At 47.5% G+C, this 18,761-nt stretch overlaps 1 protein-coding gene across 3 annotated transcripts in view; it reads right to left on the bottom strand.

Moving 5' to 3' along the window:
• The window catches only part of CAAP1 (caspase activity and apoptosis inhibitor 1), a 298,509-nt gene that overhangs the window by 184,875 nt on the left and 94,873 nt on the right, over positions 1 to 18,761 (bottom strand). For all 3 annotated transcript variants that reach the window (XM_069240801.1, XM_069240811.1, XM_069240818.1), the window contains one exon: positions 17,627 to 17,711. In XM_069240801.1, coding sequence (XP_069096902.1) covers positions 17,627 to 17,711 — 85 coding nt within the window. The remainder of the gene's footprint in view (positions 1 to 17,626; positions 17,712 to 18,761) is intronic.

Here is an 18,761-nt window from a genome sequence, read left to right as displayed (position 1 = left end):
TTTCCATTGAAGCCTATGTGTTTTGGGCACCTCTTTGATCTCTGCACCTGACCGGCCCTGAGCTGCTGGTGTGGTAACTTTGGGGTTGCCTTGAACCCCCAACGGTGGGCCACCTTGGACCCAACTTTGAACCCTGTAAGTGTTTTACTTACCTGTGAACTTAACAATTACTTACCTCCCCCAGGAACTGTTGATGTTTGCAGTGTCCACTTTTAAAATAGCTTATTGCCATTTTTGCCAAAACTATACATGCTATTGTGATTATTCAAAGTTCCTAAAGTACCTAAGTGAAATACCTTTCATTTGAAGTATTACTTGTAAATCTTGAACCTGTGGTTCTTAAAATAAACTAAGACAATATATTTTTCTATATAAAAACCTATTGGCCTGGAATCAGTCTGAGTGCGTGTTCCCCATTTATTGCCTGTGTGTGTACAACAAATGCTTAACACTACCCTCTGTTAAGCCTACTGCTCGTCCACACTACCACAAAATAGAGCATTAGATTATCTCTTTTTGCCAATATCTTACCTCTAAGGGGAACCCTTGGACTCTGTGCACACTATTTCTTACTTTGAAATAGTATATACAGAGCCAACTTCCTACAATGTGTGTTTATTTCTGTGCAAATAAGTGGAGGGGGCTGTAAAATGGACAGGGCTGATGGTGGAGGAATGTCCATGGCAGAGTCCAGTCTATTTGTTTCATAGGTGCATTGTCCAAAAGGGCATAGGAAGTGGAGCAAGGGCAGTTGAAGGATGGACAGGGTGACAAAGTGGGACAGAAGGGTGACAATCAGGGGGGTCTCATTCCCTGGTGGGGGTCTTGGCAATGTTCTCTGTCTTGTTCCTGGATCTAGGGAGCGTTTGCGGGGTGGCTCTCCATCTGCAGGGGGTGGGGTGCTGGTGTCGTGGTCCTGTGGCGGTGCCTCCTGTCCACTAGTGCCGGCAGAGGTGGAGAGCTGTTCATCATCCAGGCTAGTGTCAGGGGCCCCTTGTTGTGCCACAGTGTCCCTCCTGGTGTTGTCAAGGTCCTTCAGCACCCCTACAATGGTGACCAGGGTGGTGTTAATGGACTTCAGTTCCTCCCTGATCCCCAGATAGTGTTCCTCCTGCAGCCGCTGGGTCTCCTGAAAGTTGGCCAGTACCGTTGCCATCGTCTCCTGGGAATGATGGTACGCTCCCATGATGCTGGAGAGGGCCTTGTGGAGAGTCGGTTCCCTGGGCCTGTCCTCCCTCTGTCGCACAGCTGTCCTCCCAGTTCCCCTATTTTCCTGTTCCTCTGTCCCCTGAACCGTGTGCCCACTGCCACTGCCCCCAGGTCCCTGATTTTCTTGGGGTGGTGGGTTTGCCTGGGTTCCCTGTAGTGGTGGACACACTGCTGCTTGACGTGTCCTGGGGACAGAGGTATTGGCCCCCTGGGTGGGTGCTGTGCTGGTGTTTCCTGAGGGGGGGGAGGCTCTGTGGTGGCTTGTGCCAGTGTCAGGGGAACCGACTGTCCCGGAGTCCCAGATGGGCCAGGCTGGTCATCTTGATCCAGTTGTGCAGAGATGCTGTCATCACTGTGGGCCTCTTCTGTGGGGGGACTGGATATGTCTGGAACATCCTGTCTGGTGACGTTGGGTAGGGGTCCTGCAGGGGGGTAAAGGAATGATTATTGCATCTGTGTGTGCCATTGTGTGCAATGGGTGAGAGACCCTGTACTCCAGTGTTGCATTCTTGTCTAGGTCCTTGTGTGATTTTTGGTTTGGGGTCTGTGTGGGTATGTGTAGTGGACATGCTTTGGTGATCGGTGTCCCTGCTGTGGTGTTGCATGCATGGCTTGGTTGTTGGGATGGGTGGGTTGTGATAGTGGGACATATGTGAGGTGTTGGAGTGATGGGGTGAGGTTGAGGGTGGGGGTATGTGATGGCATGCAGGTAGGGTGGGGGATATAATAGTTAAGAGTTGACTTACCAGAGTCCATTCCTCCTGCTAATCCTGCGAGGCCCTCAGGATGCAGTATTGCCAAGACTTGCTCCTCCCATGTTGTTAGTTGTGGGGGAGGAGGTGGAGGTCCACCGCCAGTCCTCTGAACTGCAATCTGGTGTCATGAGACCACGGAACGCACCTTCCCCCGTAGGTCGTTCCACCTCTTCCTGATGTCATCCCATGTTCTTGGATGCTGTCCCACTGCGTTGACCCTGTTGACAATTCTGCGCCATAGCTCCATCTTCCTAGCAATGGAGATGTGCTGCACCTGTGATCCGAATAGCTGTGGCTCTACCCGGACGATTTCCTCCACCATGACCCTGAGCTCCTTCTCAGAGAACCTGGGGTGTCGTTGTGGTGCCATGATGTGGTGTGTGTTGTGATGTGTGAGGGGATGTTTTGTTGTGTGTTGTTTTAGGTGCATGGATGTTGTGTGAGTGATGATGTTGTGTGTCTGTGGATGCTAGTGTTGTTTCTGGTGGTGTCTCTCTCTGGCCTTCTTTCAGAATTTTTGGTAGTAAGGGTTTGTGGGTGATGTGGGTGTGTGTTTTATATTGGATTGGGTGTGTGGGAGTGGTGTGTGTATGTGTATCAGGTGTATGTATTTCGATTCGTCCAATGTGGTTGTTTTGTAAATGTGTGTGTATTTTGAGCGCAGCGGTGTGTACCACCAATGGAATACCGCGGTTGAAAGACCGCCGCGTGGATTCGTGGGTCGTGATAGTGTGGGCGTATTCCTGTTGCCGTGACGGTGGAGGTTTTGTTTTCACAAGTTTATCACTGACCTTTGGTGTGGCGGACATGTGTGGGTGTCTGTATCATGGCGAATTCCGAGCTGTGGGTCGTGATAGCTGTAGCGGAATTCCACCGCCGCAGTGGTGTGTTGGCCATCTTCTGCACGGCGGTAAGCGGCATTTACCGCCAATGTTGTAATGAGGGCCTAAGAGCCTGGCTTGTGTTGAAACCACTGCTTGCAGGGGCACCATTGGCGACCCCTCATGTGCCAACGTGCATGAGTGACCAACAGAATGCAAGAAGCGAACAGACCAAGCAGACGTAGGACCTTGAGGACTGGAACAACCCCTCCATTTTGAAACATTGGAACCAACGCCTGAATGTCCTGAATCTGCTGAGGCGGAGGATATGATTCAATGTCGTATCCAGTACTGCCCCTATGAACAGGAGGTGCTGAGAGGGCTCCAGGTGAGACTTGGGCAAGTTCACCGTAAAGCCCAGGCTGAAAAACAACTGTGTTGTCATTTGCAGGTGACCAGCCAATCATACAGGTAAGGGAATACAGATACTCCCTTGCTTATGAGGTTTGCTGCAACCACCGCCATCACCTTTGTGAAGACTCGAGGTGCGGAAGTAAGACCAAAAGGAAGGACCACAAACTGGTAGTGTTGTGACCCTACCACAAACCAGAGATACTTCCTGTGTGACTTGAGAATGGGGATATGAAAATAAGCATCCTGCAAGTCACCAGACACCATCCAATCCTCCTTGTTCAACGCCAGAAGCACCTGCGCTAGAAACAGCATTTTGAATTTCTCCTGTTTGAGGAACCAATTCAAAATCCTCAGGTCCAGGATAGGCCTCAATCGACCATCCTTCTTGGGAATCAGGAAATATCTTGAATAGCAACCCTGATCCCTTTCCTGCTCTGGAACCAACTCCACTGCACCTTTTGATAAAAGGACTTGAACCTCCTGCTGCAGCAACAGGAGAGGATCTTCTGAACAAAACGAAGGACGGGGAGGGATAGGAGGGGGAAACTCCCGAAAAGGAAAGGCATAACCTTTCCCCACAATATTTAGTACTGAAGAGTCCGATGTGACTAATTCCCACTTGTGGAAAAAATTAAGTATCCTGCCCCTTACGGGAGAAGCATGACTTAAGATGGATGGGAAACTTGGGCTGCTTTCCTTGTTGTGTTCCCCAAGAGGAAGAGGATGAGGCAGGGTGCTGTTGGGTGGCTCCTCGTTTCCTAAACCTCCCCCTCCCTCTAAAAGATCTATAGAGAGGGTTGGCAGGATGTTGAATGCTGGACTGAGGTCTCCCACGATAAGCGGAACCACGGCCAAAACCCCGAAAGGATCTGAAGGGAGTAGATGTAGAAGCCTGTAGCCCCAAAGATCTTGCAGTGTCTTTGAAACGTTCTAAAGCAGAGTCCGCCTTGGCCCCAAACAACTTTTCGCCATCAAACGGGAGGTCTAATAAAGTTGCCTGGACGTCTGTTGAAAACCCAGAAGACCTTAGCCACGCATGTCTCCTGGTGGCCGCAGAAGTACCCATTGCCCTGGCTACTGAGTCTGCTGTATCCAGACCAGACTGGATGATGTGTTTGGCCGCCGCTTTGGTGTCCAAATGGAGATCGTCAAACTGCGCCTGTATATCCTGAGGCAAGTTAGGCACCACAGCTTTAGCTGTGTCCATCAGGGCATGAACATATCTACTACCCAGCACACAGGTAGCATTGATTGATTTTAGGGCCATACTACAAGAGGAGAAAGTATTTTTGGCTGCTTGCTCCATCCTCTTGGACTCCCTGTCCGATGGAGTAGCAGGAAAGGAACCAGGTGCAGAACGAGCAGAACAAGAAGGCTGGACCACCAAGCTCTAAGGAGTCGGACGTTGGGATAAAAATCCTGGATCCCCAGCAGCAACCCTGTACCTCCTTGCTACAGTCCTGGACACCGCTGGAGACGTAACAGGCTTTCTCCAAATGTCCAAAATAAGCTCAGTAAAAGCATCATTGAAAGGGAGCAGGGGCTCAGCCGAAGTGGAGGCAGGATGCAATACCTCAGTCAAAATGTTTGTTTTTACTTCCGAAGATGGCATTGGAAGCTCCAAAAATTCCGCAGCCTTCCTTATGACAGTGTGATAGGAAGCTGCCTCCTCCGTAAATTCACCCGGGGATGAAAGATCCCACTCAGGGGAGGTATCCAGTCCACTAGCTGAGGCCAGACCCTGAAACTCTCCCAAGGGCTAAGAAATCTCTCCTTCCTCCAATAACTGTTGCTGGTATTCTTGCTCTTCCAAGAGCCTCAATGCCCTCCTCCTCGATCTCAGCCTGGCCTCCAACCTCAGCGTCGATAGAGAGTTAGCCAACGTCAATGACGTCGGCTTCAAGACTGATAGACGTGGCACAGGAGATGAAGGAGATACACTCCGTCCCGACCAGGACCCATCCTGCACAGGAACTGACTCCATCGGCATCATTCGAGTTGACGTCATCGGCGCCGAACCAGCATCCTCAGCCTGATAGACAGGCACAAACTGAGGCGACTTGTATGGAGCCGGTGAACCCAAGGAGAACGCTAATGGACCCACAGGACCAGTCGGTGCACCAGCAGGGACCATAGCTTTATTGAAAATGCTGAACATAGCATTTAGAAAAGCCGCCGGATCCACTCCCGGAGTTAGGAAGGCAGGAAACCTCTGTTCTTCTTGCGGCGCTTGGGTCGGATCCAAAATCTGTGCCACTGACTCCTGAACCCACACATGTGAAAAGTCAGTCGGAGGACTCGCCGGGGACTCGACTACCCTCGATCAGTGATGGCGCCGGAGAAGCCTGAGGACTCTGAGGTTGGGGAGTAACAGTAGGACTGACCTCCCACGCCGTACGACCTCAACAAGAAAGAGTCTGAGACCGATCTCAAGAAGAATGGCGTGGAGAATCATGTCGGCGCCGCTTTCTTGAGTGATCTCGACGACTTATGAGATGAAGAGTCCATTGTCTTGGACCTCTGATAACTCCTGCGTCCACTCTTCGTTTTTGCTAAGAAAAGCTTAGCCTCTCTTTCTTTTAACGCCTGTGGATTCATCCTCTGGCAAGAAAACCACCCTTCCACGTCGTGGTCCGAACTCAGACACCACAAAAAGTCTTCATGAGGGTCCGTGGCTGGCATACGGTCCCCGCACTCCTGACAAGGCTTAAAACTTGATTTCTTAGGCGGAGACAATGTAACAAGTACAATAAGACACCTTCAAAACAGTAGCTGTTCGAGAGTTGGGAGAAAACCATAAGCGTCGAAGGCGCGGAAAAAAATGAACTGATGTCAGCACGCCAGCGAGTACTTCTTATTGCCACGATGATGTCAGATGGAGTCGCGTGCGGAGCCACGCAATTGTGACATCCTAGTCGACGTGAAGAGCTGGGAAGAAAGTTTCCGTTGAATGCTGGCACATTGGGAAAATTCATAAGGTGAGGAATCCATAGTTTGTTGTATCCATCAGAAATAAGGGAACATGATGTTACAAGTGGAAAAAGTGTACTTGCAAACAAGAGCTGAAGAACATGTTACTAACCTTCATTAGTGCTCTTTCTGGTGGAATGAGTGGGACGGGTATTTGGAAACACGTATCCCGCAAATCTAAGGCTGCCATTCAGTCTCCTGGGTCCAGCACCGATAGGAACTGAGACAGTGAGCATTTAAAACCTGCCATTCTTCAGAAAAGAGTTCAGTGCAGGGAGGTCCAAAATAGCTTAAGGCAACTGTCCTTCAGAAAAAGGAAGTAACGCAAGTACCCACCTCACCCATTTAGTGGCACCCCAGGACAACAAAAGGTTGATATCCTGCATCAGTACTGCAGAGTGATCCTTCAAAAGTCATTCCAGTGTGAGAGGATGGTTGGGAGGGGAGGAAATGAAAGGGACAGCATAGCCCCTTTGCACAATTTGTATGAACCACATGTCCGAGGTAATGAATCTCCAGTCGGGGAGGAAATGATGTATTGTCTCCTACTGGCTAGGCAAGAGCCTGAGAGAGCAAACTAAAGCAGCTTGGTAGTCACTGCAGAGGAGAAGGAAGAAATGGTGGTCTGCTGTTCTTGCTGGATTGAACAGTTTCTGCCAGTGCTTCTAAGACCTCAAAGGAGTGAGTGAGTTGTTGCAGTACAGTTTGGAAGGGCTGGTGTTGCCTGTAAACCAACAGAAAGTAATTTGGATTAACCTTATGTTTTGAATATTGAACAATCAGGCTCTCAAGTTCATAATGCTTACTTAGGACGTCAGAGTGACAGAGGGCTTGTCTATCTCACCTAACATAAGTTACATACACAGGCCAACTGACTGACTGGGTTTGAGCATGGCTTCGACCATGCTTTTCCAACGAGTAACTCGCAAGCTACTGGGAGCTCTCCAGCTACCAGTAAGAGGCTCTCCTGTGTCCAGCTCAGCCTGCTAAATTAGAAGGTTTTTTTTTGCTTATACATAATACCAAAATGGAAAATTGTTGATTCGAAATGAATGTATTTCGGAACTCCTATGCTGATGTTTGGAGAAAAATAGTTGTATTCCTAAAATATATTTGAAGCTTAGTAATAGTTTTACCATGGTGCCAGGGCAATTAAAACTATAGCTATTATGTATTTTCTATGAAAAGACATAGCAACCTGACAAAGCGTCTTTTTACATCACTGATGGCTACCCTGCCTGAGCACAGAGGTAATCATGGCTAGTCATCATGAATGGTGTGGCTGCTAATGTAATCTTGGCTGATGAGGTCACTATTACAACATTAATACTGTTAGTTTCATTGATAAGTAGCTCTAAATACAGAGAAGGTTGGAGACCCTTGGCTTAGATAATGTAACCAGAAGTGCATTGGTAAGGACTTTATTAAATGGCTATCATGGATCATATGAATCTGGTCCTGGCTGAAGAATCTCAGTCAATATGTTTATTTTAATCTCTGTTCTACAGTGTTTCGGCTGCCCTCAGTTTGTACCACTGCAAACAAAGCTCATTCTTATGTTGGTGAAACAGGTCCACCCCACGAGATGTATTTAGCCCACTAATCTTTTGTAAGATGAAATACCATTAATCCTAAATATAATGAGGGGGGAAGCAACTTTTCCCCTTCCTCAATACCACCAGTGCCTTGAGAGGTATTAGGTTCTTTTTGCACTGCATCCAAATCATCATCAAAAGTCATCCTCAGCATCTGCTGATATTAGCATCAAGGAATAGGTATTGGCCTTGAATCCGGCTGCAGAACTACCAGTTTTGTGATTTCATAGCCTGATCTAGGCCTGAATCTGGTTGATCGGTTTGGGGTCTGAGATCGGTGTTGAACCGGATCATCAATTGGCACTGGAGAGGGGTCGGTGTTGGCACTGGTATGAAAGGAAACAACATGGACTTTGGTGACTGGATAGAAGTCAATGCATGCCAGATTCAATAAGGGCCCATTAGTGGGCCCAGCAGATGCAGATGGCATCAAGAACAAGCCCGCTAGTGGAAGTCCGATTTGAGACCCCCATAGCTCTGTGAATCCTGAAGGCATGCCAGAGGGGATGTAGGTAAGTGCCCCCTTTTTGGCATAGTCACCTTCACTTTTTGGCTGGTATTTAATGCAATTTCGACTGAAAGTGCATGAAGTCTTGCTAACCAGGTCCCCACTGCCAGATATCTTTCCCTAAAACTGTGCACTTGTCCCCCAATTGGCAATACCTTTAGCCCCCTATAGGTCACTAGTAAATGGTACCCCTGGTTCCAAGAGTATGGGCACATAAGAGGGTCCCCAAGGGCTATGGCATGTATTGTGCCATCTTCAGGGACCCCTCACCTACCACATGCAGACTGTCGCTGCAGGCTGCGAGTCTTAGTGCAGTTAAAAGTGAAAACACGACATGCCCCTAACACTGCATGCAATATATGTATGTCAGCCCTACAACAGGCCTTACAGCCCCAATGCAGGGTGCTTTATATTAAATGTTAGGACATATCTGCAAGAGCAGATATGCCCCTGCTATGTCTTTGTCAATTCTTAGACATAGTGAGTGAACAAGGAAGGTATTTTAAATACACGTGCTGGACATTAGTCAATAAGAGTTCATCAGCTACATGATGGCTTCACTGAAAATAGGGATATTTGATATCAAACATTTGATATTAATAAACCCTCATTGATGCCAGTGATGGAGTTATTAATGCATGCACCCAGAGGGCAACTTACAGGTGCCCCCTGAAAAACCTACCATTTTTCAGCGTGCTGGATGACTAGTTCTAACTGGCCTGCCACCACCAGCCACGTTTCTGACCCCCAGGGGTGAGAGCTTTTTCTCTCGGGTGGATAGAAACAAAGCCTGCTATGGCAGGGGTGTTAGAACATCTTCTCAACAGGATGACCTGGGAATTTGCATTTCAAGACAGGGGGCTTCAAAGAAACCCACCGCCCTTGATATGCAGAGCTGACATTACTCAAAGGAGACATGCTGCCCCTCTGACCCAGGGCCGATTTGGCAACTAGACAGGTGGGATTTTGTTTTTTATTCTCAGAGGTGTGCCCAGCCCTTAGGTCAGTCCTAAGGTGGGCTGCTTAATGTGGACACAACATTTAGAAATCTGCCATCTTGGTGTTGGCAGAATTAGGAACCCTGGCACAGGGTTATATAGGAAGCATAGTGACCCCAATGCTAAGTAGCCCATTGGCTACTATCCTACACTCACCTAACACTCCTAAATTCAGTATTTGGGGAGCCTCTAGCACCAGAAAATCAGATTCAAGCTGACCTACAAAGAAGGACACTCAAGAGCCACGAAAGCAAAGACTGAGGAAGAAGCACTCGATTTGGCCCAGCCCTGCTGGCTTCTCTGCTGTTTCCGCCCTGCTGGCCAGTCTGTTTTTCCTGTCGATTTTTGCCAAAGTCAACTCTTCCTGCAAGCTACTATGCCTCCAAAAGCCTGGGATGACTGCCAGCCTTTAACAAAGACCCAGGAACTCTTGTGGCTCCCACCTTGGACTTGCTCACTGTGGACTCCCTGACGCCAGCTGCAGCCTCTGCCTGCAGGCCCCCTCAACTGTGAGTGCTCCCGGTGGAAAAAAACCCGATGCCCCTGGCCTGTGGAGAAGTAGTTCTAAGGTGTCCCAAAATCCCTGAGCATCTCAAGACTATAACCCACCTGTTGGTTCTCCTCGACTGGACTCCCTGTCCAAACCTAAGGTTTCTTTTCAACCAGACCAATCCCATTTGGCTAACATTGGGCACCCAACACTGTACTGCACCTCTGCACTCGGCCGCCCCAGTGCCACCCAGTGTGACCTGGTGGTGTGGTCTTGACTCTTGCCCCATACTCATCTTAAGTCCAGGAGATTGGTCCCGTAGTCTCTGTATTATACCTGAATGCAGTACTTGTCTTTCCTCCATAGATTAACATTGCCACATCTGAAAAATGCTGTAAGTGTCAAATTTCTTAAACCAGAAAGTATTTTTCTTGCAAAACGTACTTACCTGATTGCAATGATTCTAGTGCCTAAATATATATAAAGATACTTGTTGTTTTTGTAAATTAGTGTGGATCTCCTAATTGTGTCGTGTGACTCACTTATTGACTGTGTGTGTATTTGCAGATGTCTTAACACTCCCCTCTGATAAGCCCAAGGCTGCTCAACCACACTAACCCCAAAAAGAGCACCTTGGGATTGCTACAGCAAGTCTTAGTCCACTGGTAAGGGAACCCAGGGACTTTCCATTGTATACCTCATTTTGGTATACCATATAAAGTGCCAGCTTCGTACAGGGACCAAAGGTACCTGGTACTCCCACCTCGACGACAGGGAACGATTCAAGTATGTGACTCTATGAAAGTTCCAATACTGGAGTAAAGTAAAATACAAAAAAAAAGCAATAGGTGATGAAAGGGGCTACATTGACAACTAAAGAGTCCCTACCAGATAATGTGTTACCGAAGGTAAGTAACTTGCTCATCTGACAGAGACTTCTGGCTGCAGATTCCTTACCTTAGAATAGATACCCAAGCCATAACCTCCTGGCAGAGCGCTGTGGACATATACTTTATACAAGAATGTCCTGTAGGACCGAGTGAGCAAAATGGCCATCTCTCCTCACCTGGCTATCCTGGCAGCAGTGCCTTGCGAACGTGTGCAAGGAAGCCCACCTTGCCGCCTGGCAGATGTCTAGGCTTAGCACACCTCGACCTAACGCTGTGGTATCAGCTTTTCCCCTTGTAGACTGAGCTCTCAAGCACTGAGGAGGCGGCTTCTTAGCCAATGCATAGCAGATTTTAATACAGATAATGACCCCGCGCGAAATGGTTCATAGCTGAACTGCCTGACCCTTCTTTGCACCAACGTACCCCACAAAGAATTGGTCATCCACTCTGAACTCTTTTGTGCAGTCAAGGTAGAACGACAACGCTCTTTTTGGGTCCAGACAGTGGAGATGCTCCTCTTCTTTAGAGCGAGCGGTGGAGCAAAGAAGGTGGGCAGGGTGATGTTCTGACCCAGATGCAAAGGGGTCACCACCTTGGGGAGGAAAGAGTCACGAGTTCTAAGGACAACCTTATCAGGATATACCGTGAGATACGGCGGTTTTGATGATAAAGCCTACATCTCACTTACTCTCCTGGCAGATGTGATCGCCATTAAATAGGCTGTTTTGATAGTGAGCAGCCAGAAACGACAATTATGTAAAGGCTCAAAAGGAGCACACATAAGAAAAGTGAGCACCAGATTAAGGTCCCACTGGGGCATAACAAAAGGCGTAGGTGGAAACATATGCTCAAGCCCTTTTAAGAATCTCTGTGTTATAGGAGACTTAAACAAAGCCTGTTGATCAGGCAGTGGAAGAAAAGCCAATAAGGCAGAAAGATAGCCCTTAAGAATCCCTAAGGAGGAACTCTGTGGGGCGAGTGTCAGAATGAAAAGAAGGGTATTAGAAAGAGAAGAAGAAAGAGGATCAATAGACCTCTCTGTATAATATAATACAAAACACTTCCCATGGCAGGCGTAAACCACCGTCTTGGTAGAGGGACACCTGGCTGCCAGAATGACATCACAGACTTCGGGAGGAAGGTCATAAACCATCAACTGCCGCCGGCTCAATCTCTACGCATGACGCCGCAGAGTTGACAGGTTGGGGTGGAGTACCTTCCCCTGCTGCTGCAACAGAAGATCCTCCTGAAGAGGCAAACTAATTGGAGGACTGATGCTCATTTTGAGAAGCTCTGGATACCAGACTCTTCGTGCCCAATCTGGAGCCACTAGGATTATTTGGGCCGGGTCGTTTTTGATTTAATTGAGAACACTGGCAGAAGTGGTATGGGTGGAAAGGCGTACAGGAGGCCTGAACTCCACTCATGACGAAAGGCATTGCCTAGCGATAGCCATCTTGGAGACTCCAATGCACAATACTGCTGACATTGCGTGTTCTCTTTGGAGGCGAATAGATCTAACCAAGGCTCTCCCCACTACTGAAAGAATCCTTACGCCACCTCTGAATGGAGACACCATTCATGATCCGCTAAGCATCGCCGGCTGAGTTCATCCGCTATGGCGTTCAGAGAACTTGCCAGGTGTTGAACCACCAGGGTTATGCCCTGGTGTTCCAGCCATGTCCAGAGACAGAGTCTCTTGACAAAGGGTCCACAACCCCACACCTCCCTGCTTGTTGCAGTACCACATTGCGGTAGTGTTGTCCGTGAACACCTGCACTATCTTCCCTTTCACAACAGGAAGAAATGTCTTTAATGCTAGCCGGATCGCCCGAAGCGCCAAGAAGTTGATATGAAGCCCAGATTCCGCCAGAGACCCTAGACCTCTGATCTCCGCCTTTTCCAGATGGCCGCCCCATCGCAGGAGTGACTCATCTGTCACTATTGTGAGATCTGGTTGGGGAAGGGAGAGGAGTCTGCCTTTGACTCAATTGCAGTTCACTAACCATCACTGCAGGTCTTTTGCAGCTCCCTCCGAGATCTGAGCCATGTCGGTAAGATTTCCCTGATGCTGTGCCCACTGAGACTTCAGGTCCCACTGCAGAGCCCTCATATGCCATCTGGCATGTTTGAATAATAGGATGTAGGAAGCCATCAGTCCCAACAGCCTCAGAGTCTCTCTCACCCAAATCCAGGATAGAGGCTGAAACAACGGAATCATAACCTGAATACCCAGGACTCACTTTTCAGGAGGATAGGCCCGAAACTGCACTGTTTCCGGAACAGCTCCGTTGAAAGGGAGCTTCTGAGAGGGAGTCAGGTGTGACTTCGGCACATTTATAGTGAACCCCAGCGAATGCAGGAGGTCCGTCAAAGTCTAAAGGTGGGCGACGAGAGCCTGGGGCATTGGAGCCTTCAACAGCCAGTCATCCAGGTTGGTGAACACCCGAGGGGCACTGGTGAGACTGAAAGGGAGCAGAGTAAACTGAAAGTGCTCGTGGCTCACCTTGAACCGCAAGTAACGTCTGTGGGCGGGCAGGATGGGGATGTGAAAATACGCATCCTGCAAGTCCAGCGCTACCATCCAGTCTTCTTGGTCTAGAGCAGACAAAACCAGAGCAAGAGTGAGCATCTTGAATTTCTCATTTTTGAGGAAGAGATTGACGTCCCTTAAATTCAAGATAGGGCGAAGACCCTTGTTCTTTTTCGGAATCAGAAAGTAGCGGGAATAACAACCACTGCCTACTTCTGACATCAGGACCCTTTCTAAGGCTCCCTTGGCCAAGAGAGCTGTAACTTCCTCACGGAGTAAGATCAAATGATCCTCCATCAGCTGTTTTTTTACCGGAGGGATAGAGGGAGGGAAAGACGGGAAGCAGAGGGAGTATCCCTTCTGTATGATCTGCAAGACCCATTTGTCCGATGTTATGGACCGTCAGTGAGGGAGATGAAATTGAATCCTCACTCCAACTGGGCAGACATGGTCTTGCAGAACCATACTAGAAGGGCTTGGGTGTTGCGGTAGAGGGGGGCTGGGTAATGGCCGACCTCTGCCTAGACCCTTTGGGACTGAAGGTACCACAACCTCGCACAGGATGCTGTGAAGCCAGAGGACGATGGCTAAGCTGTGGCTGGTGTGGTACCACGCCCCTCCCGAAGCCTCGAAAGGGGCGATAGACAGACTGCTGACGAGCCGGTGCTGAAAGGCCCAAGGATCTGACCGTAGCTCAAGAATCCTTGAACCTCTCAAGTGCAGAGTCTTTCTTCTCACTAAAAAAGCGTGAACCATCAAAAGGCATGTCCATCAAATTCGACTGGACATCCCCCGAAAAGCCAGTGGTACGTAGCCAGGTGTGGTGTCGGAGGGCCACCGTCAAAGCGAGTCGGTTGTGTCCAAGCAACACTTGATAGTAAACTTGGTTGCATCTCTCCCATCCTTGACAGCGTGGGTGAGTGTGTTCCGTACGCACTCTGGGACCTGGGGCAGCACTTGTGCCACTGTGTCCCATAAAGTATGGGAAAAATGGCCCAATAGGCAAGAGGTATTTACCAACCTCAATGCAAGGCTGGAGGAAGAAAACAACTTCTTTCCAAGTTGGTCCAGCCGCTTGGATTCTCTATCCGGAGGAAACTAGGGTCAGTTGGAGCTGGTCTATGGCGGCGGCCGATTGCCTTATTCACAGGAGCTGCTGTGCTGGGTTTGGACCTCGTTCCCAGAAGGACATCTGTGAGGGCTTCATTGAAGGGTAACATCAGCTTCGATGTAGCAACCCCTGGCTGAAGCACCTCTGTCAGGAGATTAGCCCTGACTGGCACCGAAGGCAAGTCTAGGTCCAAGCCCTCAGCTGCCTTACGCACCACGATAGCATAAGATGCCCCCTCCTCCGTAGCCACAGCGGGAGGAGAACGCATGCCAGTATCTGGAGAAGTATCCAGTCCACTAGCTTCCCCTAGATCCTCATACCAGTCCTCATGCTCCAATCCATATTCCAAAGGGTCCTCGGACCCCTCCCACTCATCACCTGTGCCTGGCTGTTCCAAATAAGCCTCAGGCACTGATCTGGGCCTAATCGGGGCCGTCGAAGTCAGAATCGGCATCACACAACGAGGATGGGGCTACCACCACCAGTGGGCATCGGTGGTGGAGGGAGCATCGACGTTGGGCCCGGCGCCAGAGGAGGTTGACTGTGAGAACCCAGTGCCAGTCAGGATCCACTATCGGATCCTGGGGCCCCCAATGGCACCAAGGCCGAAGCAGCCGACATTGAACATGATGGGGCCCCTGCTGACCCTGAAGACCCACCGAGGGTGCAGTCCTCTCAAAAACAAGTCGCATAGCCTCGGAAAATTCCTTAATTTGAACAGGGGTCGCTCCGGTTCCAGGAAAGGGGGCAAGATGCAGAGTCGACCCTGGCAACGGCTCCGCAGAGCCACACTCGGAACGTCGATGTTCCCTGGGTGCCTGGTCGGCCAACGGACGTGGGGAAGTCGAAGTTGGATTTCTTCTTCTTTTTGTGCCTCTTACCCGAATGCCCCGATGACCTCGAATGCAAGGAAGATGACTTAGGGCTCCTGAAGTGGTGCCGCGACCTCCTTCTAGAGCGGGACTGTGATCTCCTCGGAGTCGCACCAACTGAAGACGGCTGCCGGGCCGCTAGAAGTTTGAGAGATCTCTCTCTGAAGGCCTTTGGAGCCATGGCCCGACAGGCAGAGCACAACTTTGCATAGTCATACCTCTCGAGGCACCAGAGAAAACGTGGTGTGGGTCAGTGACCGACATGGCGTGATGACATGCACCACGCGGTTTGAATCCAGTCTTCCTCAAAGTCATTCGCACAAACAATCGAAAAAGTCTTCGACGAAACATTGAAAAAAGGGTAGCTCTATCCGGACCTGCACTTAACTGGCGGGGAAGGAAAAGAACTGACGTACGCACGCCAGGGTGGTGCCTATATATAGAAGACCATGACGTCACAGATGGCTCCAATGACGCTGGCAAAGCCACGCAGAGCCGGATGATGCACACGGATCCGAACGAGGCCACCCAACGGCGTGCACAGGGTACTGCACAGCAGAAAAAAATCCTGATTCAAAGCCGACGCCAGGGACTTCTAGGGCAAGGAATCTGCAGCTAGAAGTCTCTATCAGATATACCATTTTAATAAGCTATTCAGAGCGAGAAGCCCCTGCTGAGAGATAGGACCACCACCCAAGAAATATCATACATAGGGGTTTGGACCATGGAAAGGAAAAGATTGTGGTCGAAGACAGAAACTAATGGTGTATAATTGAGAAACCGAAAGAACAAAAATAAGTGAATAAAAACTCTGTCAGTGCTGTATTCAAAGGACAACATGAAAAGAATATACAAGGAGAAAAAGAGACAATGTACCCAAAAACTTTTGAAATTGTTTATTTGCTCTTTTTAATAATGAATCTGTTACAAAAAAAACTAACCTATCCCGCAGATTGAGAACAAGTGGAAACAAACAATAAAATTAAGAAAAGCAATACTGCATTGAAAATCTTGTACTGCAATGGATTTATACAAAAGAAGTATGTTGTATGAGAAGATACGCAAATATTAAATTAAAAAGCAATGGAAGTAGTTTTAAAAACACCTTAAAATAAATATTAAAAACAATTAAGCATATCCTCAATGTAAAACAGTAGCAAAAATAGGACTTCAGTACTAGGACCCTACCTGTTGACTGCACCACTTGAAGGGTCCAGGAGTTTGAGTGACCCTCGTGGATTACTTATGACAGAGATAAAGCAAAGTAAAAAATGCTCCACGGTGGACAAGGGTGGGCTCCAAGTAGCTTGGATACAATTTGAAGGAACTCTAAAACTAAACAATTACCAATGGAGGGGACCTTTGACACAATTCACAGTACCGAGGACAGATGCTCAGACGTCTCAGTGGGAAACTTGGAAGACTTCCTAAGATTAAGAAGCTATAGACTGAAAACATTCCATTTCTGTCTTGATAGTATTCTGAGAACTTAAATGCATTTGGGGGAGGCCCAACCATACTATTGCCATGCCAAAGAATCGGGTGCTGCAAAAAATATGGGTTATATATAGTTCGTCCCATTTTTCTGTGAACACAATATTTTTATCAAATCAAAAATACAGTATACAGTATACATAATAACATTTTTATGAAGTCTGCACATAAGTTTGAAGAATGACCCTAACATACAAACCCCTGATTGCCAGCGTTCAGCATAGGGTGATTTGCAAAAATCTGATTCATAGTGAATTGCAATTCAACCTACCTCATGAATATTAGTGAGGTAGGTCCAAATTGCAACTGCATCCCGCTATGGATTGCAGCCATCACAGGGATGGTGGCCTTCTGAGGTCAGCAGACCACCATGTTTGCGACTGCTTTTAAAAAAAGCAATTAAAAAAATATGCAACCGTTTTTCCGTATAGGAAAATAGGATTAAAAAAAAAAAAAGTCTAAGTAACACTTACAAATGTCAAATGTCAACATCAATAAAGGGGAAGGGGTCCTTTGTGGACCCCCTTCCTGTCTGCAAGCGGCTTATCACCTCCTCTAAGAAGGTGGTAAAATATTCATGTTTTGTAGCCAAATTGCAGTGGTAAAACACTAACACATCCCATACCGAATCAGCATTTGGAAGGGAAGCCATAAGCACACCCTTTCCAAATACTGATTCAGTATTTAGTCGCAAACACAAGCTGCGATTCAGTAACATGTTTGATTCGGTAGTGTCATGCATACAAACAAGCCTTTTTTGTGATCACAAATCGACAGATTTTGTGACCTTTGGCAAAGGCAAAGGCAAAAATACTTTATACATCTTACCCACACTACCTTATTTTTAAGATCGTCTCGTGCATTAGAGGATAGTTTGTGAGATGTCATTTACTTTGCTTATCTTACTCACTGGAGGGAGCACTACCAAACGTGTAATCTCCAAGAATGCAGCAAAGTAATATTTACCTTCAAGAATCTTCAGAAGTTTCTTCTCAGACACCAGCTCCAATTGTTCCAAGCAAAGCTTCTTAATTTCTTCCATAGAGCAGGTCTAAGAATAAATACACAAGACACAATTGCACAATTAATCACTGTGTTCAGTTCCAACCCATGTAAAATAAAGGTAAGATATTTCCCTTTAAGCAAAGGTACAACAAGTTCCTCTGCCGAGGATTTGCTTTAAATATACCCCACAAGCCAGAGCGGGAGACTGGAAATCTTTGAATGCCATCATAGCGTGATATGAATGCCACACTACCAGCCAGAGTTGACTACCTCCTAGACTACAGAAAATATATAAAGAAATAAACTACCCAGCAGAACTAATCTGATGATCGCAAGCACGTACATTTTTCCCCAAGGGAATACTATTTCCTTTGCAACTTCCTTTTCTGTGAAGGACTTCCCAAGCAAAACTCAATAAATCAAGAAGAAGCCATTATGAAACCCCAATAAAAATGCAAAGCGCATATTGAATATTTACTGAACTGACCCTGTTAAAAAATGCTTTTGCTTGAGCATCAAAATCACAGTAATAATGCTGTGCCAAAATTTGCAAAAAGAACAAAGAGGTTTAATGACAGATCTTTATTGGATTACATTTTAAGATGCTGTCAGAGGTGATCTTTTTGTGGAATGAGCAATTATTTCTCCATAGAGTAGTCTTGTTGTTGCCTTATAGCATGGAGATGTATTGGTCACCTTCAAACTATGGACCTGATATACAAAGTGTTTTAAAGGTCGCAAATCCTTAGGTTTGGTAAATCTGAGGTTCTGCCATACGTTAAACACTTTTTATAACTTACTAAACCCAATTAACATTTTGGAAAAGGTTTTCAGAATCCTTAAATGGCTTGTTAAGAGCGCCCCTTCCGAATACAGATTTTATTATGGTTTGTATTAATGTTATGCAGCTGAAATCCAGTCGCAAAACATATTTTACTACCAATTCAAAATCCAAATTTGATGGTAAACCATTTGCAAACAGGAAGGATCCTCCTGGGATATCTTTCCCCTAGCGAATGTTGACAAAAATGTCTAAGATGCCCTCTGGGTGTATTTTACAATAAATTGCACACTCGCATCAGTGTGCATTTATTGT

The sequence above is a fragment of the Pleurodeles waltl genome, chromosome 1_2 (assembly GCF_031143425.1).
Source record: "Pleurodeles waltl isolate 20211129_DDA chromosome 1_2, aPleWal1.hap1.20221129, whole genome shotgun sequence".
NCBI lineage: Eukaryota > Metazoa > Chordata > Amphibia > Caudata > Salamandridae > Pleurodeles > Pleurodeles waltl.
This window is presented reverse-complemented; position numbering and strand designations above follow the sequence as displayed.